General features: G+C 40.6%; 1 protein-coding gene across 7 annotated transcripts in view; it reads right to left on the bottom strand.

The window, feature by feature from the left end:
- Positions 1-7,087: 7,087 nt before the first annotated feature.
- Positions 7,088-23,285, bottom strand: part of INTS10 (integrator complex subunit 10) — a 28,028-nt gene continuing 11,830 nt past the window's right edge. The window contains exons 10-19 of one of the 7 annotated variants that reach the window (XM_053578448.1): positions 22,407-22,563; positions 21,169-21,251; positions 20,310-20,462; positions 17,283-17,391; positions 15,448-15,527; positions 13,743-13,905; positions 12,517-12,610; positions 10,515-10,589; positions 9,564-9,641; positions 7,088-7,505 (exon numbers count right to left, since the gene is read on the bottom strand). In XM_053578448.1, coding sequence (XP_053434423.1) covers positions 7,349-7,505; positions 9,564-9,641; positions 10,515-10,589; positions 12,517-12,610; positions 13,743-13,905; positions 15,448-15,527; positions 17,283-17,391; positions 20,310-20,462; positions 21,169-21,251; positions 22,407-22,563 — 1,149 coding nt within the window. In that variant the 3' untranslated portion in view covers positions 7,088-7,348. The remainder of the gene's footprint in view (positions 7,506-9,563; positions 9,642-10,514; positions 10,590-12,516; positions 12,611-13,742; positions 13,906-15,447; positions 15,528-17,282; positions 17,392-20,309; positions 20,463-21,168; positions 21,252-22,406; positions 22,564-23,285) is intronic. The other 6 variants (XM_053578449.1, XM_053578450.1, XM_053578452.1 and 3 more) reach the window with 6 other exon arrangements.

The raw sequence follows: 23,285 nt of genomic DNA, 5'->3' as shown, positions 1-23,285 counted from the left end.
TGAATAGGGCTGCAATAAACATTCTGGTACAAATATCTTTCTTATAATGTGATTTTGGTCTTTTGGATATATACCTAGTAGAGGAATTGCAGGATCGAATGGCAGGTCTATTTTTAGATCTCTAAGTGTTCTCCAAACATCTTTATTTTTTGAGATAGAGTTTCACTCTGTGTTCTGGGTAGAGTGCTGTGGCGTCAACCTCTAACTCACAGCAACCTCTAACTTCTGGGTTCAAGTGATTCTCCTGCCTCAGCCTCCCAAGTAGCTGGGATTACAGATACCCGCCACAATGTCCAGCTAGTTTTTCTATTTTTAGTCGAGACTGGGTCCTGCTCTTGTTCAGGCTGGCCTACTACATACCTTTCATCTTGGAACCTTTCTTGACCACCTTCCTATAGTTCCCTCCTGAACCACCTGTTTTCCTTCTCTTTGGAGAGTATCCCCTGATAACTTCTTAAGAAAGAGGGCATAAGATGTGAATTCTTTTTGAGTCCTTGTAAGAATGAATATGTTCTTATTCTACCATTATATCTGACTGATACTTTGCTGGGCATATAATTACTCATTGAAAATATTTTCCCAGAGTTTAGACCATTCTCTTTTCTTTATGATGCTATATTCAATGGCGTTCTGTTTCCTCTTCCTATGAACGTGATCTCTTTTCCTTCTGTAAATGTGCTTAGCACCTTCATTCTCATGGAAATGACTATGTGATTTTCTTTGCTGTAGGCCTTTTGTTATTCTTTGTGCCAAGCACAAATTTGTGTCAGTTCTTTTCATCTGATGACTCATGCTTTTTAATATTAGGAAACATTCTTGTATTCTTCTTTTATTAATTTCCTCCCTGCGTTTTCCTTGCATTTTGTTTTTGGAACTCCCACAGGTAGGATGTTAGCCCTCCTGTCTTTATCTTCTACTAAATAATATCTTCTTTTCTTCTTTTTCCTATTTTCCATGTCTTTAGTTTTCTGGGCATGTTTTATATCTTCATCTTTTATTTCTTCTTCTCCTATTTTGGCTATCCTATTAATTTCCAAGAGTTCTATTTATTCTCCTTTCCTTCTTCTTGGACTAGCATGCTGTTCATAATTAATGGATACCACATCCCGTCACATTTCTTTGAGGGTATCCTAGGAGTCTTTTGTACATTTTCTTTTGAGTCCTGCATTGGTGAGGATTGTCAGAGAGACAGACAATTGTAAAGACCGCTGCTCGGGAAGAGCCTTCCAGAAAGAGCAAGCTGAACCACAGTGGCACCAAGGGGAAAAACAGCTTGGAGTGTTCAAGGAACAGAAAGATGGCCCCAGAGGCTGCAGCACTGTGATAAGGGAGAGGCAAGAAATAGGAATGAAGCAGCAGTATCTAGCAGCTGGGCTACATGAGTTTGAATTTTTTCCAAGAGTAGTGGGAGGTTTGTCCAAAAGTCACAGGGTTCTACCTACCAGCAAAGATCAGTTCAACAGCCCTCCTGTACTTGAGGTCAAATCTCCTCCCCATCCATAGATTCTTCCTTTTCTGCCCACAAAAGGTTCCAGATAAGGACAGATTTTTTTAAATGATTGAAATATTTGCTTATAGGCCTGCATCCTGGAGCGTGGAGAGTTAGACATTATTTTAGTGGCTGTACATTGCCTGAAACTATCAAGACGCTTTATCACTCTTGAGTATCTTTCTGTATGAATAAAGATATTGATGTAATCCAGTGGACAAAACCACTTTACCATTGCTAATAACACAAAGTGTATCCATCCTAAATCCTCAGCATCAGACTATGATCCCCTCTGTAGAACAGATCCTATGCTAAATTATTTTGAAAATTATATGTGCTGCAAAAACAGTGTATTATGCAAAAATCATGTTCACTAAAAAGAATTACTTAGAATTAATGACTAGTGATATGTTCTTATGGAAGCTGATGGAAACTCTTTGCCCAAATATTAGCCAGGCTTCTTTGAGACCTTTTCTCTGCTAGGCATCCCACTTGGCTTGCTGAGCCCAGTTTTAGCAAAGAATCTTCCTGCTAAACCAGTTTATCAAGAATCCCTCCCCCTTTTACAGCCAATCAAGCTCTTCTTCCCCAACCTTTGATATCTAATCAATGTCTTCTTCCCTCTCTCACCGATGTTCCTTGTAGTAATTTTCCATTCACTTCCTCCCCATGCTCTTGGGTATAAATCTCTATCTGTTGGGTTCAGACTCTCCCTCCTATTGCAATAGTCCGAAATAAAATGTCTTGTCATGTATACAAGTGCCTGGTGAATAATTTTTCCTTTACAAAGCTTAATAACCTTCACAAAAGGAGTAGCATACAACATCATCTTAAAGCAGAATAGACAGACCAAAAGCTTAAAGGATAATTTTTTTAATGTTCTCCTTATGGTAAAAGAAACTGAGCACCTTGTAAGAAATGTTACATCTCCGTTATAAAAACTCACGTTAATCTTTGAATGAAAACAGATAAGACAATCTTAAAAATGAATAAAGATCAAGACTTACAACATGGGTACAGTAATTAAGTCAGTGTGGAATTGATGCAAAGATGACAAATACAGACCAATGGAACAGAAATCCAGACCTACACATACATGGTCAGATGATTTATGATAAAGAAGATACTGCAGTTTAAAGGGGAAAAGATAGATTTTTAAATCAACTGTGCCGGGTATAACAGGTCCCATGGGGGAAATAAAAGAACCATGGCCCCTTCCTGTTTCCATATACAAAAATCAATTTTTAAATGGAGTGTGGATTTAAAGGAGAAAAGTAAAACCATAATTTTTCCAAGAGAAAGCAAAGGAGAGCATCTCCTTGACTTTGGCATAGGAGCAGTAAAAACAGCAGGGGAAAAAAAAATCTCTTACCAAAAAGAAAAAAAAAAAAGTTGTCTTTCTTCTTTTGGGGACATTAAATTTGATTCCTGCTTCTAAAAAAAATGTCATTAAGAAAATAAATTCAGTCAAATATATTGAAGAAATAGAATAAAATATCAGTCATAGATTGGGAAAAGGTATTTATCGTGTATACACATGAAAAGTGTGTTTTTCTAGATTAAAAACTTTCAATAAGCAAGAAGAATCAGACAGGAGAAAATGAGCAAAAGCCTCAAACAAGAATTTCACAAAATAGGATATCCATATCCAAATGGCCAAGAAACCTATCAGATTCCCTAGTTATCTGAGATATTTAAATTAAAAGCGTGGTACGAGACTACAACCCACCCAACAGAATATACAACTGAAATTCTCATGCCCTACTGGTGAGAGTATAAAGTGGCACAACTTTGGGGCAGCGCCTGTGGCTCAAAGGAGTAGGGCGCCAGCCCCATATGCCAGAGGTGGTGGGTTCAAACCCAGCCCCGGCCAGAAACTGCAAAAAAAAAAAAAAAAGTGTTACAACTTTGGAAAACTACTTGGCAGTTTCTATTAAAAATGACATATCCTACGTTCATGCATACAGATGTGCACCAAAATACATTTATTTTGACAATTCATAACAGCCCCAAATTGAAAATATCCAGATGCCCATCAATAGTAGATAAAATTAATCACGGCATAGGCATGTCAATGGCCTCTTCTTATGAATAAAGTTTTATTGGCAGATGGCAGTGTTCATTCACTCACTCATTGCCTATGGCTGCTTTCCCTCTGTAATAATGGGGGTTAAGTAGTTGCAACAAAGATTGAAATTTAGACCCTCAAAGCCTAAAATATTTACTATTTGGTTACCAAAAGAAAAAGTTTACTACGTGCCGAACTTTAATGTATCTCATAAAACAAATGTTGAGTAAAAGAAGGGCACTTATTTGAAATTCAGAAACAGTTAAAAATCTATGGTATGTGGTATTAGTAGTCAGAATGGTGAATGCCTTTGGAGTAAGATACTGATTTTTCGGGCACGAAGAGGGCTTCTGAGGAGCTGATAATGTCCATTTTTGCTCTGATTGCTAGTTACACAGCCGAGCTAAATACGAAAATCACTTGTGCTACACACTACACATGATTTGTGTAACTTTCGGTGTTATTTTTAAGTTTACTTTGAAAACTCTTTTGTTAAAATGGGGCAGTAAATTCCCTTCTGCAGTTTGAAAAATGGGAGGCGAGAAATTGCACAAAAAGACTAAAAAATATCAAGCATTCACATTCAGTTTTCCCAGAAGTATTTTCTTCCTGCTATATGATTTCTTTCTTTCTTTATAGTATTTGGGATATTAGCTATATACATCTATTATGAGAAAGAAAAAAATTAACATTTCAGAAAGCTTGGAAATTCTTCAAGGCTATTAAAATAACCTGAAATAAATGAACAGTCCAAAGCACTAGTATTGTAATATAAAGAGTTATGTAATCCACTGTGGCTGATCTTTACTTTCTAATAAATGTGTTTGATTTCATCTACCCTTCCCTTTTCGTTGCTGAGGGGGTACCCTTACTTCCTGTGTTCCTGGGGGGTACAGAGCTGGTGGGGGGCCAGTCTGGGTATCAGTGCAGAATCCTTTGGCTGCCACTGACAAGGGACAAGGGATTGGGTGTAGGTGGAGGGAGCGGGAGTGGTCCTAGTTGTGGAAGGTGGGGCTGTTTGCACGTCTCAGAAATCTGTTTTACCTCTGGCAAGATTCCTGGAACTCACCCTTCAGTACTGGGCCTCTGGGGTTCCCAGGTAGGCTTTGCGTTTCCTTTCCTTTCTTGGGGTCTTCAGAGTCCCATGGAAGCGGTCATTGTCAGTTCGGGAATATCCCAATCAGGCTTCTGAAACACACTCCAGCCATCTGCCCTTCTGGGATCCGAGTTCCTCTTGTGGCCCACCCGTCACCTTTGCTTGCTCTTGGACTTGCCTAGGGCCCATGTTTCCACCTTTCCTGAAAAGCGGTGGGGAGGAGGAGCCCCTAGGGTTGAGACCTGGGAATACCCGGCAGGCCCAGGCCACCAAGAGGCAGTGGGCACGTGGGTAGTGAAATTCCAGCTGTCTCATGCACTTGGGGACTCAGGTAATTTCTCGTGCCCCAAAGGCCCCATGCCCCCTCACCACGTTTCATCCTCACCACATGTGACCCTATTCTCATCCACACCATACAACCCCAAAAAGGATCGAAACAGGAGGATTAGGGTCTGGCGCTGGGCGGGTCACAGCCTCCTTCGCCCTCCCTGACACCTGCCTGCCTGCGGTCCCAGCCCAAAGACTGACTTCCCGGCGTCCGCGGGCTCGGAACTGCGCATGCGCGCCGCGGGCACCGTCCACCGCAGGCTGAGCCCTGTGTGGCTGACTGTGTCCTGTCCTGTCCAGTAGTTCGAGGGGATGGTCCCGAGATCCTAGGCCTGAAGGAGGCGGACAAGGCCCAGGAAATCTTTTCAGGAGCTGCCGGGAGGCACCAGGGACCCGTCCCTGGCTCACGCCTGCCTTGCAGGTGTCTGTGAGTCTCCTTTTAAGTTCGTGGGGGGCTGGACTGTCCTCGGAGGCGCGTCCTCACAGGAGCAGGACCCCGCAGCCTCAGGAGTGCCTGTGTGTTTGTGTGGCCTTCGGCTTCTTTCTCCTCAGCTTTCCCCCTGGTGAGCCTCTCCCCAGGTTTCTGCTGGGATTGTGTATACTAAAGAACTTAGAAACTAGCCGGGCATGGTGGTGCACACCCATCGCCCTAGCTGCTCCGGAGGCTGCGTTGGGAGAAAAGCTGGAGTCTTTAAGAGTTCAAGGTTAACGGTGAGCAGTGATGACGCTGCTGCCCCACAGCCTCGGCAAAGAGAAACCCTGTTGGGGGGAAGGGGAAATGTATATATATATATATATATATATATATATATATATATATATACTTATATGTATAAATGTATATATGAATTTGTAATAAACTCACCTTGCATTGACAAACACTTCAAAATGAACTAATTGTAAAATTTTTTTGAGATTACATGTCTATTATTCAAGCCACTTCATTGATTTTTAATATATCTACGAAAAGGATCTTATTTAGAAAAAATTTCCAAGACTTTTTATGCAAAGTCACTGAACAACTTTTTGGTTCTTTCCTTCTTACACAGCCCCTAGAAACAAATGGTTTTTGGTGTTTGTCTGATATATTATTTTATGAACAGAGAAACAAAAAGACCACCTCCAGCACTAACCATGTGCCTGCAAGCATTTCTCATGGAGTGACCTTTTAATCCTTTAATACCTGTGAGGGAAGAGCCATTATCTTCAATTTCTTTACAAGGAGCTTGAGGCATACAGAAGTTAAACTGTTCACAGTTGCATAGCAAGTTGGGGCAGTGCCAGGGTGTGAGGCCATGTCCAGGCCATCTGACTCCGAAGCCCATCCATAGAAACCAGTGGGTGGCCTTAGGAATAAGCAGGGGCCTTCTGTGGCCTGACAGAGAGGAGGCGCTGTGCGGTCCACTTCCTGTCCTGGTCTTTGCTGCAGGTCCCCAGCACTGCTCCTTCAGGGGACTATCACTAGACAAGAGGACAGGTCAAGTTCACTTACATAAAGACTTTTGGTATTAAAACTTATCTGGGCCTGTAATCCCAGCACTTGGGAGGCCAAAGCGGGTGGATCGCTTGAGCTTAGGAGTTCAGCCCGAGCAAGAGTGAGACCTTGTCTTTAAAAAATAAAAAAAAATTTAGCTGCCAGGAGTTGTGGCTGGCACCTGTAGTCCCAGCTACTTGGGAGGCTGAGGCAAGAGAATCTCTTGAGCCTAAGAGTTTGAGGTTGCTGTGAGCTATGATCCCAGAGCACTCCAGGAGTAGGGTGCCAGCCCCATATGCTGGAGGTGGTGGGTTCAAACCCAGCCCCAGCAAAAAAAAAAAAAAAGAAGAAGCAATCCCTATGGTCAGAGGGACTCCTGAGACAGGAAAAAAAAAAAAAGGATTTAATGTTATGTCAATATGTAATATTTACCAAAGCCTAACTGGAGAATAATAGCTTGAGATCATGGAAGGCATATATGTCTTAGCATCTATTCTACAGTAATAAAATTCATTACTCAATTCAACTGTGTTAAATTTTTCCCCCTTGCTATATATGTTTGTCAAAAGTAGAAGAGAAATGCACCCCTGTTCAGAGATTCATACGAATTAAAATAACTTTTTTAAAATTTCAAATTTTAGGATGATTTTTATTTACAAAACAGGTTGATTCTTTTGTTTTACAAAAATTACAAAACAATGACTCTTAAAAATAGAATAGCTTCTCGGACTCTTAGAAACTACTTTTAAGCAACCAAGGAGTTAGAACTCAGATGGTTTTCTTCTTGAGAGTTGTAACAGCAACGTTTATCAGTCTGTAACAGCAATGTTTATCAGTCTGTCTCCCCCCACAAATTTTCCAGCTACGAGCTGTGTCTGGCAGAGAAGTCTCCAGTCAGGTCAGAGTCTGCAGGAGCAAGATCTTCTCATTGATACAGAACCTGTGCAGGACCACCATCAGATTCTCCCCGCAGCGTGAGACCTGGCGTTCCATGGCCAGGCGGAAGTCTTCCTTCACGCCTTTGGTGATGCCTCGAGTGACCGTGTGGTGCCTGAGGTCAGCGACAGGGAAACAGATGAAGACCAGGGGTTAGCACCAGCATCGCTGATCATGGTTACTTGGTAGGAATAAAGCCTGCCTCATATCTAAATATAAATAAGTATAACAAATTTATTTTTAAAGCCACAACCAAACATTCCAGCTCATTCCTTCTCAAAAAAACTTAAAACTAGAAAGACATTTCCCCCACGCTATAAAAGGTTATTATTTCACACATCTAAGTGTAGTGTAAAATGCCACCTGCTCTGCTTTTGAATTCCTGGAGCTCTGATGGTATGCATCCCTACTGCTGACTGGGAATAATTCAGTTACTCAGGGCCTAGTGGGTCCAGTCCATGCTGGCCACAAAGCACTTGTGTCCAGCCAGGCAGTGACTCTCTGGAGGCAGCAGCAGGGAGGTGGGAAACCAGAAAGAGCCAATCACCCACGTGAGTTCCCTAAAAGGCTCAGAAAGGCTTGGGTTCTGCACAGCGCTGGGGCTGTGAGCTTGTCTCTCTCCTAAGACACCAGACCAGGGCAGCTCCTCTGAAGTGCTGTGCCCATTCAGACTCTTGTCTATTTGAGAAAACACAGGGAGGAGTGGGGTCCTGAGATAAGAATCCCTGAAGAACAGAGAGTCAGTAGCCTACAGAGACCACATCTGTCCTGCACGTGTGTGGAAGCATCAGTTAGGGCATAAGCAAAAGGTGTCAAAGGTTGTGCTTTACAAAAGGAAATCACAAAGGAAATCTCAGAAAACTAAAGACAACAAAATGAAGAAAGAAGAAGAAAAATCTATCAAAACCACCCAGCTCAGTTAAGAGGAAAGGAGTTTTAACTAGTTCAGCAATTTGGTAAGATTTCAACAAATAGAAGTCACCTACATTCCCCACCCTATTGCCTAACTTCCCTTAAGACAAAGTATTAAGGACTTAAATTTAATTTCTATGTATTGGGCAAAATAAAATTGTTGAAAGCATTCTAAAAATGTGTTTTGAAAAAACTTAGTTGTCATATAAAATAAGGACAACAGGAGTCAAAATGTTGCAACAGAAGAAAAACGATCAGGCTTTGTTACATAAGTAAAGCTATTACAGAACACTCCACGGTGCCCATGGAGCCCCGTACGAAGACAGTAGGGCCACGGAGAAAAGGCAGTTCTTTGTGAATGTTTCTAGTCAAGTCTGGGTGGGTAGCTCAGTGATCAGGACAAAATGTCAGTAAGATCAAGGCTGAGTCCCATTGGAAACAATTTTATGCTGCCTTGAGACACTGCTCTTCTGAGTCCCTGGTTGCAACCCCAAATTGGAGTCTAGCCTCTGACCAAGCACAAGTGCCTGTCGTTTGTAGTCAGTCAGCTAAAAAGCAAGCCTTCTCCTTAATACTGGTAAAAATGTAAGTAATGTTACATCTTCCTGATCATGGTCCAATTGTATTGTTTCCATATATAAAGAGCAGCAGTACTCAGCTTTATTTATATGAGAGCCCCTATCCTTCTGGTAGTTTAAATGAAGAAGAGAATTGGTTAGCTGTTGGTTTAAGAACAGGAAAAACCATCCAAGAAATGTGGCATTCTAGCCTATCAAATATCTTCAGTTAAGAATAAGGTCTGAAAAAACAGCATCATTGGCAGGAGAAAACCAGGCTGATGCTAATTTAGACCCCAAACAGCCCTGGTCACTAGTATGAAAATCCAGAAATAAAAATATTCTTAAACTTCAGCACCCTTCAATATGTATGACTGGAAGCCTTAAGTTTCATCAGAAGAGAATCATACTTTAGCACCTGACCTAATGTGCACTTAATCTAATACAGTTTTATATCAATTTCTTTTTGTTTCCAGATCCATAATGATTTTTAAATCGAACACAAACACACTGGCAACTTATGGAAAAAAAAATAAGAAATGTTACAATATTACAACCGAATGGTTTGCCAAGTAATGCAGAACAAATCAAAAAAATAAATAAAGCATGAAAAAGAGCACTGAGGAACAAAGAGCAGAAAACCATGGGGAGTAAACATGTGGACAAACAGCACACTATGAGCAGGTGTTTATTCCACTTGGTACCTGTCAGCAGTCTGTATGCTGGGCTGAAGCACAGGTAAGAATTCCTGCTGCAGCAACCCCATGGGAGGGCTAGAAGGCCTTTAAAAACAGCAAACGGCAGCATTCAAACACCCACACCGACTCACCCTGCACTGCAAAAACAACACTCCAGAGAAAATACACAAGACTGGAAGCAGACTATACAGAAACCGGTTAACCTCAGCAAGCCCCTGGCTGCGGCTGTATTTTTAGGAGACTGGGGGAAGCTAGCAAGCCCTCACTGCACCTGCTGCCCGTGCATGTCCAGAGGCGTCTTGGTTCCTGGCCCCCAGCCTGAGCCCACTTGAGATTTGGTATAAAAAGCCACCAGCGAGGAAGAGGACAATGGAATGCGGCTGAACGGCAGTGGGAGCAGGGTCAACGTTTGAGAAGACACATTTTCAAAACCAGCCTCTTTCCACTCTTCTGGTGCCCAGGCCAATCCCAGCGATCAACCTGGTGATGCTGGTTCACCATCTTTCACAGGATTGAAACCCCAAACTGGAGGGGCTCTTATCAAGAGGACTACAAGGGCTGGCAATGTTTTTGATAAAGGGTGAATTCGAATTTCAAAAAGGTATTGAGAAAAGGAACAGATGTGGTTAAAAAAGAGTCTGGGTCCCATGGCTTTGCAGAATTCTGTAACAAGGATTTAGTCTGTGGCGAGTGATCACCGCATAGGACGTTATCATCCACCCTATTTCGAGTATCCATAGGACATCGCTTTCCATTTTCATCCAGTCTAATGCAACCAAACTAGTGCGAATGTCAGCATAGAAACATTTCTCTATTTTACAATACTTAAAAACAAAAGCTTTATGTGACAGATTAAGAGCTTATCCCTCCTTTGGGTGAGGCACCAGGTGCCCTTGGTGTTTTACTGTACCTGCTTGTATCCGGGATGCCACAACTATGGCAGACTCACAACCTTACCTAGGGGAGGAGTGTACACTGCTCACAACATCTCTGCCACTCATCTGGAGGGACCACCCAAAAGGTCTGCAATGGCTTCAGAGAATTTGTATGGAACCCAAAGGGAAAAGGAATATAGATAGTTTTATTCAAGATTCTAATCATACCTCAGTTAGTAAGAGCTCTCTGTCTTATGCAGTTTGCTTCTACTGTTGAAGTTTCAGCATCAGTACTTAACTTTGAGACTCACACAGTGAAGACTGGGCCAATTGCTACGAGTTCAGATCACTAGGTAATAATCCCTACTCCTGCTGCAAAACTGAGGAAAATGCAGGTTTCCTAAAAGGCTTGTCTTCTACAGAAAGGTAGGAGAAATTAAGCATTCCATTGATCAAGGTGGGAGAGCCTAGGATTAGCCTTCAAAGGTCTAGAAATGCGTGATGGTACCCTTCAACCAAACAGCCCCTTCCAGTGATATCATCTGGGTATCCAATGCACCCTTGCTTTTAATTCCTTGTCCCCAGGGATTGTCTGCATGTCTCGTGTCACTGTCAGCTCAGCACAAACTGGTAAAAGAAAGGTTTGGTCCAATGAAGTCTGGGGTTCAACTGTTGATTTTCTGACAATCCATTCTCTCACACTTCCACAAGCAGCTAGGCATTATCTAAGTAAAGTGATAACCACCTATAGGGTTAGTCCTATGTTCAGGGACTTTGGTTCTACTGATGCTGTCTCTATGTTATGATAATTAGCAGGGTGACTGCTGATGGGAATTCACTGAAAAGTTTTACCAAAAGTGTATTTGTATACCCAGTTTTAAAAACCTAGAAAACAACACAAAAGGGGTTACCTGGGCTTCAAAAATTGTTATTCTCTAACACCTTTAAGAGTGTTTGGAACCATGCAGTTATTTTTCCCATAGTTTGGTTCACCATCTTAGGAAAGTGGGAGGTGGGACTTGCCAGTCCATTTGCCTAAGCAACCTGATATTTAAAGGTCTCACGTATTTAAACACAGAGCATTTGTTCTTTCATTTTAAATGTTTAGAGTATTTAATGACATTTATAAGATACAGGGGAAGAAAACATTTAGTCTTTCCATTCTTGTGAATGACTTCCACAAGACACTATTCTTGCTAGGACATAAAAAAAAAAAAGTTTGGCATGCTGCAAATTACTGAGGTTGCAGAAATCCAGAAAGACCATTTCTTACTTCCCTACCTCAACATTTCTAAGACTCTACAAAGGGAGAATAAGATGTGAATGTTTTCGGCCTTACTTTCTTCTCAGCATTCAGTCTCTGGCAGTAACTCTAACACTGACTTACAGACACACTGAGTATGCAGGCAGCAAAGGAGAAGTATGAAAATAAAACTACACGTGGCATTTACAGCAGAGAGGATATATTACCCAAATTACAATGAGGATCAAAGGATAGAAGCAAGATTTATGAGCTATTTAAAAATCATAAATGGTCACACTAACTTGGCATTTTCATCTGGGCCAACCTGGAATTTCAGTAACATCGTGTGGGTGCAGGGCGGAATGCCTGAGACCAAACAGTCCCACCATCATTCTTGGGGCAGGTGTGTTCCTGGGGGCACTAGACCCAACTATACTTCATGCCATATAAGCAGTGAAGATAGCAGAGGAGGGCTTCACATATCGTTTATAAATAAAATCTGTACATTTCCCTAATAAATCTTCCTAATCCAATACAACTTTAATTAAGCATGGCTGTTCTTAATAGAAGCACTCTATGTCTAATCAGAATCAACCTATACATTTTGGAAAGGAAAAGATATGAATGAGACTTTGGTCTAATGAAAAAGTTTGAAAAGTGAGAGAAATGCCCTAATTTCCACCCCACCCCCAGCCCAGAAATTTAGTTAAGGAGATGCAAGTCTTTCAAAAACTACCCAGAATCAAAAACTCAAACACAGAGACCAGGTTTGGATTCCTGTTAAATTTTTGAAAGGTACATAGAGATTTACATTAAAAAGAGCAAAGGATAGTGTGCTTACTTGATCAGCATTCCTTGATTGGGTAGTAACTCCAGATGAATTTTCCCACCTTCCTGAGTTCTTAAGTAGGCAAATTCCTCCAGCATATCAATATCTGCAGGCCAGATTCAGGTTAACCACGTGTGAAAGCAGCAAGGGAAAGAGGCTCCCAGCAGCTGAGTAACTGCCTGTTGCCATCCCACTAGTAACTGTAGAGTCCGTATTCAAACCCAGGTCTGTGCTACCATCCAAACTACTTCACGCAGATGACAACCCTCGGCTGAAGGGCATACGGACATGTTTTTCATACAGATGATAATTAAACAGATTTCATATCAGAGCAAAAATTTTTTGTTTTCTTGATAAGAAATGAAAAGTAATGGGAGTGAGGAAGATTGTTTTGAATTATAGAGTATGAAATTCATAAAAGTAAAATGATTACTTCTTTCTACCTAGGTGCAAGGGTGTTAATGCCTCTGGGGAGGAAGCTTCTGCGTCCCCTACATTTTATGTAAAATGTGAATAACATTCACATATGCATTTTTCTAGTGAAAAGTTATACTACTTTCATCAGAGTCTTAAAAGATACCTGTTCCCAAAAAAGATGACCGTTACTCTGAGCACTTGGAAAATGATGTCATGTTCCCCGCAATTCAAAAATAATATACTAACGTAAGTGATGAAGTAAAAACACCCAAACTGTGTGTAACCTTCCATTCAAAGAGGTTTTTCCCCTATATAATGAATAGTGAAATAAAGCATTTCCTAACCTTGAAACAGCTACTGTGCTGGACACAATCTTTGGTGGGAACCTACCAGTAGCTGTCAGCTATGGTGTGGTCCTAACACCTAGCCCAGGGGCAGCCAGTGTCCCAAGGAGACCATAGGAGGCACTCTTAGGATGGATAAAGGCTGAAAAACTACTTATGTACCATGGTTTAAATTAGCCACTCTGGGGCTGTCAGGAACCTGTAGGCTGTTACTGCAGGTATCTCGGGTACCTTCTAGAAGAAGTCAACTAGATGTGGAACAGGGTTGTGATATTCCTGATTCCTTGAATTATGTCTTTGAAGCCTTTTGTGACTTTCACAAGTCACAGACCCATTTTTAATCCCCATTCCTTCTCCTTTTCCCCCGAAAGTAGTAAAAAACCATTATTTCTACCCAGAACAGTTTATGTGTTTCTGTATCATGTACTCATTCCAAAAGAATCAGAATTTGTTATGCTTAAACAAGAAAAAGGATACTTGTAACATAATTAAAAAAATTTTCATATTGGAAATTTCCTTGTTGACAAATCTTATTAACAGCTTTCAGGAAAAGATTCTCTCCCCGTGGCCACTCTTGCTGAAGCAATACGATGACATGTCCCAATGCCATATCATCTCTGTTGTCTGTGAAGGCTCTAAGCTGCAAGACAAGGATTTATGCAAGACACAGAATGAAAAAAAACATCATAATCTAAAAAACACCAAATAGCACTTCCTTAAAAAGCACTGTATGTGCGAATATGTGTAAAGGCCCTTAGAATGAGGAAACAAGACAGAAAATAAAATCGCTGGCCAACATCACAACTGCCTTTTTTTTTTTTTTTATTAAATCATAGCTGTGTATATTAATGTAATCATGGGGTACAATGTGCTGGTTTTATATACAATTTGAACTGTTTTCATCAAACTGGTTAACATAGCCTTCACGGCACTTTCTTAGTTATTGTTGTTAACACATTTATATTCTACACCTAGTAAATTTCACATGTACCCTTGTAAGATGCACCGTAGGTGTGGTCCCACCAATCACCCTCCCTCCACCCATCCTTAGTCCTCCCCTCCCCTCTTCCTCCTTTCCCCTTTTTCTTGGACTATAATTGGGTTATGGCTTTCATAAGAAAGCTATAAATTGGTTTCATAGTAGGGCTAGGTACATTGGATACTTTTTCTTCCATTCTTGAAATACTTTGCTAAGAAGAATATGTTCCATCTCCATCCATGTAAATACACAACTGCCTTCTAATGAGGGTAAATCCTAATCGGAGGCAACCACGGCTCCCTCCACTGGGAACAGGTTGCTGGTAGTGTCTGGATGGGAGTTGGACGTGCACGAGTGGGCCTGAAGCTTTTGAATTTGGGAATCAAGGCTAGAAAAACTTGATGTGTCTTGTGTAGCAGAGAAAAACGTTTAGAAATTTCTTTTAAGGGGACTGTTTGGGGTGGAAGGTGGGCTAGAAGCCCCCTAGGAAAGAAGGATTTGAGGAAAACATGGGCTTGGGGAGAAAGGAAGGCAGGAGCCGCAGGCAAAGCAGCAGGAGTGTGAACCAGAGAAATGGCCAGAGACATTTTGCTTTAAATGATTAGCTATGCATAAAATCCCTTAAAATTGTTTCCGTTGCTCCAAGCGATTCTGATGCGTTTACTCTGGGAATGGAAGAGGAGACCCGGTGCTGTTATTCTCTTGTGCATAAACCTTGTCTCGAAACCATTAGGCTCTTCTATTCTAAGGCTTTGTACTACTTGCAGCCCAGGGCTTTGCTGTTCTTTCAAGAATCCTGAACTTTCCCAAAGCTGGTAGGACTTTACTGATTTTGATCCCAAATGCCAAAAATGCTTTATAACAAACTCACCGTCCTCTGTAAACCCAACTTCTTCTGCAGCTAATAGAGTCCGACTTGTGTAATAAAAGTATTTACCTAACACTAAACCAGGCAAGATTATTTGCATATTTGTCCCACTAATATACGTAAACTTCTTGAGAGTTTCCTCTTCTTCTTTGCCTAGTGAAGTCATTATCTGATAAACATTTGTCAATTCCTACCCAACGTGCCTTTCCCAGGAGGACAACCTAGTTTAGAAGTATTAAACTAACAATCCTTAACAAGGGTCTCAAGTCATTTCAGGTCATCAGAATCATATTTCAAATTGAATTTGTTTTCAGGCTCATCAACTTTAAGCTTACCTTAAAACAGGCTAACATTAAGTGCAGGCAATATGGCATGATAGCCTTGCTGGTACAGGGCAGGAGCTTCAGATCCGAACCTAACACAAGTCACAATGTCACATTAATGTCAATGCACGTTAATATCAAAGTCTGCTGCTACCATATAGGAACGGAATTGAGCTTTTATACACTAATCACTTTTTTTTGGCCTACTATATTGGCTAGAATCTCCAGTATGTTGCAAAAGAATTGCCAGGAACACATATCATGGTACTGTTCCTGATCTCAGTGGGGGGAAAGTATTCAATATTGCATAGGTATGATGCTCAACAAAGTTTGCTTCTATGTCCAAGACTTAAAAAATCATGGATAGGCACTGAACTCTGTCTGCCTGAATTAAGATGGCGGTCACCAACTTTTGTGGCACTTGGGACCAGTTTCATGGAAGACAACTTTTCCATGGTGGAGTGGGGATGGCACATTAGATTCTCATCAGGAGTGTGCAATCTAGAGCCTTCACATGCACAGTTTACAGTAGGGTTCGTGCTCCTACTAGAATCTAACACCACGCCTGATCTGATAGAATGCAGAGCTCAGGTGGGGATGTGAGTGATGAGGAGTGGCTGTAAAACCCGATGACGCTTTGCTCACTCACTCACCACTCACCTCCTGCTGTGCAGCCATAACAGGCCACAGACCAGTACCAGGCCATAGCCCAGGGTTTGGGGACTGGGGAACCACAGTATTAAGACAATCATGATTTCCCCTCTTTAATCTGTTCACATGGTAAAGTCCGCTGACTTTCTTATTTTCAAACACCTCTGCATTCCTGGTATACTTGGTCTTCTATATTGCTATATTGAATTTGCTAATATCTTGCTACGGATTTAACATCTATGTTCAGAATGGATTCTGGGCTTTGAAATTATTTTCTTGTAATGCTCCTTCGGTTTTGCTATCAAGTTTGCGGTACTATCTCTTCCTGAATTCCTGGTAGAATTCACCAGTGAAGTTATGTGGACCTGGAGTTTAATTTGTGGAAAGGTTTTTGGTAACAAATGTAATTTCTTTGATGTCTAAAAGAACACTCAGAGTTTCTATTTCATTTTTGTGTCAATTTTGGTAAGTTGTGTATTTCAAAGAACTTTTCCGTTTCATCTAAGTTCTGAATTTATTGGTATAAAGTTATCCATAACTTAGTCCCCTATTATCCTTTTGATTTCACTAGGATTGACAGGGACATTCCCTTTTTCATTCCTGACACTGATAATTTGTGTTCACCTTCTTGATCAATCTCATTAGGGGGTTTATCAATTTTATACATTTTTTTCCCCAAAACCTGCTGGCTTTATTAGTATTCTTTATTTTATTTTCTATTTCATTGATTTCTGCTCTCAGCATTATTATTTCCTGTCTTCTACTTTCTTCAGGTTTAATTTACTCATCTTTTATTAATTGTTAAGGTGTAAACTTAGATAAGTTCCAAATTTAATTCTTTAAGCAATATGAAACTTGAGGGGAAGCTCAAAATGGTCCAGAAGGGATGTGCTAAGAGCTGCTTCTTAATTAATCATCTCCAAGTTTTCCTAGAACTGAAAGATATGAAAAATAATTCGGTGACATTCTTCAAGAACAAGCTCAAGAAGGGAGGAGAGTTCTGAGAGAAAGACATTTACAGCTGCTTTCATGAAATCAGAGCCAAGGGAAAACCTGGAAAGAGACGAACTTTTTTATGCAATTGGTCAAGTCCAACACATCACAACAGTATTATCTCATTGGGAACTAGAAAACCTTTCTCAGCCTTGGGTTCTAAGACTATTTATACAAAATAGTAATAAAACCTGTCATTGTACCTTTTCTAAATTTGGGCTTTAGTTTTGCGGGTTCCTCCTGTGCTTTGCCTCCGTCTTGAATGGGAAGTACCATGTAGCACATCAAATCAAGGACTTTTTCACACGTCAGCTAAAGGAGGAAAGACCAAAAGGAAGTAACTTGGGGCTTTTTGAACTGAAACCAAATAAAACACAAAAATATGTGCAGCATACAATCAGGCACTATATACACGTGGAGGTCTGTAGCTGTGCCCCAGGACTGTGCTCTTTTTAATATGATCACTACTGTCTGCTTGATAGTGAATACAGAAGAGGCAACAGGAGGATTAAATCTATGTACCCTGCACTGGCATGCTTGCTGGCTAATAAAGAAATCAAACAAATGTACTAGACCTCTGAGGGAACAATAACCCATTTATTATGGCTAAAGCCAAAAATTAATCAGGTATTAACTAAACGACCACAATATTTAACATAGCAGCATACAAAAGCAGGATGTCCTTGCCCTAAAGACATTCATTAATTCACTGAATGGAAAAATTAACAAATAGGACATGTAGCAGACGACTATAGGGTATGATATAGAGTGTAATTAAAAACGCAGTGGAGCCCAGAGTGGTGGCTCACGCTTGTAATCCCAACACACTGGGAGGCCAAGGTGGGAAGATTGCTTGGAGTTCTTCCCAACTTGAACTCTTAGCCAAGAGATCAAGACCAGCCTGGGCAACATAATCAGACCCCATCTCTAATTAAAAAAAAAAAAAAACAATTAGCAGGGCATGATGGCGGGTGCCTGTAGTCCTCGCTACTTGGGAGGCTGAGGCACGATTGCTTGAACTCAGGAGTTTGGGGTTGCAGTAAGCTGTGATGGTGGCACTATACTCTAGCCTGGGCAATAAAATGAGACCCTGTCTCTAAAAAAGATATAAATAAACAAATAAGATACAATAGAAATAAATACACACAGGCTAACCTAGCAAGGAAAGCTCAAGGTGAAGTTTATATTGACCATGCATTAAAGAGGGGAAAGATGGAGAATGTAGGAAGAAGAGAAGAGGTGGGAGAGAAAGACGTGGGGCCCAGCTGTGTATAGTGTTAGGGGATTTGCTTGAGGGGACAGGTTTGCTTTGGGAAGTAGATGACAGGTACAGTGTGTTGCGTGAACCGAGACGCGAACGAGTAGCAGCTTTGCTGTAGGTGTAAACTCGCTCCTGTAATTATTAAGTCAAGAAACAGACTATACACCGTGGGATGGCATATAGCAAAGTTCTTTATTCCAAGTTTAAGTTTGATACTCTTCCAGTCACGTACACACCTAATCCATTATCTATTAGCTGAATTTTAACTTGAAAGGAAATATTTATCATATCAATGTAACCACTTGTGTAGTAAATCTCTTCCTCTAAACAGTGACTAGTTGTCCGAGCAGGGCACAAAGATGAAAACAGTATAGGGGAACAGAGTTAATAGAAGAATATCTTCAAGCATTCACTCAGTTTACTCAGTATGAAGTAACGACTGTGACCTTCCTTCAGGGCAGAGCACCTATAGACCTCTGACAATATGTTGTTAACATATGTCAACCCTCTGGCCCGTATCTCTGAGGAAGGGCGGCATGCCCTTGGATCTCAGGCTTCACGGGGTGTACTGCTTCAGAGAAAAGGCCTAAGGAATTTTTACAATTCCAAAAAAACCTAACTCTGTGAGTAACCCAGGGGGGTCCAAGCGTCTTAAGCCTCTGGAAGAAAAGCATGTCATTTTAAACTCACACTGAATTTACTTTGTGTGCTTGATGTAGGATAAGTTTATTTCTAAATATTATCCTACACAGTGCACTGGATAGGCACAGTGCCGGGGGATGAGAGGAGCCATGCCACACAGGGGGTCTTCCTCCAGAGAGAAGCATCACTGCTCCGCTGCCTCTGATCAAATAATGATCAGATTCCATTTAATCAGCCCTTTCTATGTGTCAGGCACAACCCGTTTTATTATCTCCACTCTACAGAGGACGAAGCGGAGCTTTAAAGCCACCCATCCCAACCTTTCTCACGTTGTGGCACACCCTGAAAATAGTATTTGTGTGGCTGCTTGGAGCTGGCAGCAAATGAAGGGGCAGCCTCTCCTCGGAAAGGCCTTGGCTTTCCAAGCACAACAGAAATGATTACACTTTGAAGGGATTCCAGGATAGAAAGTAACAAAAGAAAAAAAAATCCTCTATATAAATGGAAAATGGATATTGAAAAGTACAAAAGGCTAATTTCAGAAAAGATAAAGAGAAAACTAGATATTGTATTTGCTGTGTACAACGTGCTCCCGTGGATAATGCGTACCCACATATTTGGCCCAAACTTTCAGGAGAAAAATCTTTTAATCTTTTAATTCATATTCAAAGCTTAAAGCCTGCAGTACATTAAACCATTCTGACATTTTCTAAAGAATTTTCCAATGATTTTTGTAAAAATATCAGCTAGATTGCTAGCTCATGCCTGAAGCATACAAAGAGAAATATGTCACTTTTCATTGGCTGAAAATGTTTTCATTGAGTTTGTTGTAATATAAATATATATATTTTGTGGTTTTTGGCCGGGTCTGGGTTTGAACCTACCACCTCTGGCATATGGGGCTGACGCCTTACTCCTTTGAGCCCCAGGCACCACCTCCAGGTTTGTTGTAAAATTTAATGAAACTGATTACCATAGTCCTGGATATTATTTTGCATATGAATGTTGTTATTGCATTCCAGAATTATACTTTTAATGCATCGGCATAAGAACTAAAAACATTTATATAGCTATGCAATTAGAGTACCCATGTAAAATGCACATCCTTATTTTTCCCTCAAAAATTTGGGCAAAAAAGTACGCATGATACGTGGCAAAGTGTGGAATAACAAAATCACTGTGATTTTTTACCCTCAGATTAAGTAATATGTCTAGGCAAAAATATCAAATTCAAGCAAACATACACTGAATTAAAAAACCACAACAGGAAAGAGAAAGCCCAGGGGGCCTCCTGCACCTGCCACCCGAGCAGGTGCACAGTACTCACCCGGTACTCCCCCAGGGCAAAGTGGCACGTTGCCAGCTGGATGAGGGCCCTCTGGTGCTCCAAGGTCCCCTGTCCTGTGATCTGTGGCTGAGAAAGGGATCCCTGGAGGGCTGCTAAATGATGCAGGCTGGCTATTGCCTTTTTATACTGACCCTTAGATAGAAGAATGGGAAGGAGGAAAAAAATTGCCACTTAAAAACAAAACAAGAAACAAAAAAAAACCCTCCAAAGTTAAACAAGCAACTAGAAGGTGTTTAAATGTAAATAAGGTGGGATCATCTAGGGAGGAAAAAGAAGACTTGGCAAGAGAATCAAATTGATTTAAAGTAGATGGAAGTTCTTTACAGAGGTACTTTAAAAGTACAACACTTTTTTTCCCTCTAGTCTTAACTATTAAGATAAAATAAAATAACGCAAGCCCCTCGGCAAACAACATTTTGGATGTGGCATTTTTTAAGGAAATACTTTACTACTAATACCACCTCTTTATGAAGAATGGAAGCAGCGACCTGTCCCTTTCAACAGCATCTGTTACTGGATTATCTGCTCTCGCCATTCTAGGCCTCAGTAGCCGGAGAACAGCACAGCAAGACAGGACTCGACCAGTAGAGGGAGGAGGGATGACAAGTACTCATCTTACAATGGAAAAGTAAAAATCTTACTTGTATAGAGGGGTCTGACTACATACACCAAAAGTAACACAGAAAATACGCCCCATGATTTTGGAGTTATTTGGAGGTGTAAGTGGACCACACTCCCTCGGCCACTGAACACAGATCGTTTGTAAACACGCAGTGGCCTAGTACCACAGTCTCCTCCTGCACGGGCACAGGCCCTTGCACCTCTAGCAATCCTCTACCTGATAGATGATCATGTCTGTGAGAAAGATTCTTAACCACAGCCAGGTATCTGTCTTCCATGCCAAACAAATTCTGGTAAATTCTGAGTGAGAATTCAAAAGAAAATTTATGAAAAACACGTAAACAGAGCAGCTGAAAACAAAATAAGCCCAGCAAGGGAGAACAACAGGGAGACAAATTACCAGAAAATGTACGGTAACTTTAGACTTTGATTTCCAAAATACTGCTCTAGGATTTCAATTAGATAGTAAAATTAGAGCGTAACACTTAAGGGTCATACACAAAATTTTTTTAGACACCAACACTTAATAAGTACTTACCATGTGCTACTGTTACTGTTTACAGTACTTTACTATTTACAGTACTTTTCACGTATTACCTCATTTATCTTTTAAACTACTCTGCTTTCCTCAGAAAAAAGTTCACATTTTATTTGCGTCCAATTAAAATAATAAACATATAATCACACCAAAAGGTCTTATTCTTTCTTTTTAAAATCAATTTCCATTTAAAGGAAAAAAAAAACCCTCCAGAATTGTCACATAAGTGCTCACAATTCTAGATTTAACAAAGAGAAACTGAACAATGTGACATTGACCCGGAAGATGTGGCATGAACCAGTGTTAACCAGGTTCTAGGACAGGAGCCCAGGGGGCAGACTAAAAGGAAAATAGTAGGGCTTTAATCCCAAGTGTAGTAAAAATGCTTTGGTTAGCAAAGAGCTAGTGATTTCTAAGTAATGTTGCAATGTAGAATAGATTATGCAGCTAAAACCCCTCTAGTTTTATGTCTGTATTCAAAGCAACCGGCTTTCTGTAGTCTTTGGATTTTGAGTTTTTCAGCCAGTGGAGTTAATGCAGATTAAAACCAGCAATACCTTGTGTATTCTTAGTCACACGTGGCTTGAGGAAGATGCAAGGCAGTAGGAAAAAACTAAAAGCAGAAAACACACCCAGCAAGAAACAAAAGGCCCGCAGTACAAACATGTAAACGAACAAATCTTCTCCCTCCAACTCCACCCCAACCCCGATTACTATACACTCTCGGAGTAGGAGCTAAGAGGTGCCTAGCGATTGGAATATTAATAACTGATTAGGTAGCCTGATGAAAAATAATCCTATACAATGTATGACTACTATAATCAATTTAATTTGCCATAAGTGACCTGGCATTTCAAGGTGCATATTGATTATATGTAAAACATTAAACAGCATCAACATGACAAGCACGTTCTTACCTTTGTCAAGGAATTCCAGGGAATAGAGCAACTCCCAGCTCTCCCTGGCCAATTTAAAGCTTTCTAACACTTCGATGGAGTTGGTGAGTTCTGCTTTATTGATTACAATGTGACGATTTCTTCCTTTTGCTGAGCCATCTTCATCATCGGAACTCTGCTTTTAAAGAATGTGAAGAACAAGATTAATTCAATATAAATATGGCAGCAAAACATCATCGTGTTTATTGCTGTCAACTCTGCTTATTATATGGATCTTATGTCAAAGGATACTACCTCTCATAAATACATTTCTGAATTTAACAAGTTGGCTTTGAAATTAATATGAATTTTTGATCTTTACCGTCTCGCACACTCAATTCTTCCTTTTAAAATTGAGTATTTCTCTCTGATATAAGTTCTTATGTTAGCTTCTACTGGCTTTAAAGCAAAGGTATGGGATTAAATTTTTCTAATAATTTTAAATTTCTAATAATCAATTTTATAAGATCCAAAAATTTGATTTCAACGTTGAGAGATACAGCTTAAGTGGCTTACATGGTACCTATTTTAGAAGTTACTTTCTTTCCCCAATAGGTGACATTACTTAATTTGCTTCTAAGTAATAGTTTGTCATGTACAGAATAATTAATTAAAGCCCAAGTTCCCTAAGTAATGATGCCAGAGAAGGGCTGTTAATGATCTTTGTTCACTGCACGTGACCCCTCTCTGCTGGCCACCCTGTCTCACCAGGCTGCTCCCTCGATGCAAGGTGCCCTGTCAGGAATCACATTTGTCCACGTGTATTCAGGAATGCCCTCCGCATTTTACAACGAAGACTTCTAAGTTCTCTGCTCTTCGTCTCAAGTAATATAAAGCCAAAGAAAAGCGGGCAATGAAGAA

The sequence above is a fragment of the Nycticebus coucang genome, chromosome 24 (genome assembly GCF_027406575.1).
Source record: "Nycticebus coucang isolate mNycCou1 chromosome 24, mNycCou1.pri, whole genome shotgun sequence".
NCBI classification, from domain to species: Eukaryota; Metazoa; Chordata; class Mammalia; order Primates; family Lorisidae; genus Nycticebus; species Nycticebus coucang.
Note: the sequence above shows the minus strand (reverse complement) of the source record. Positions and strands in the feature narration are given on the sequence as shown.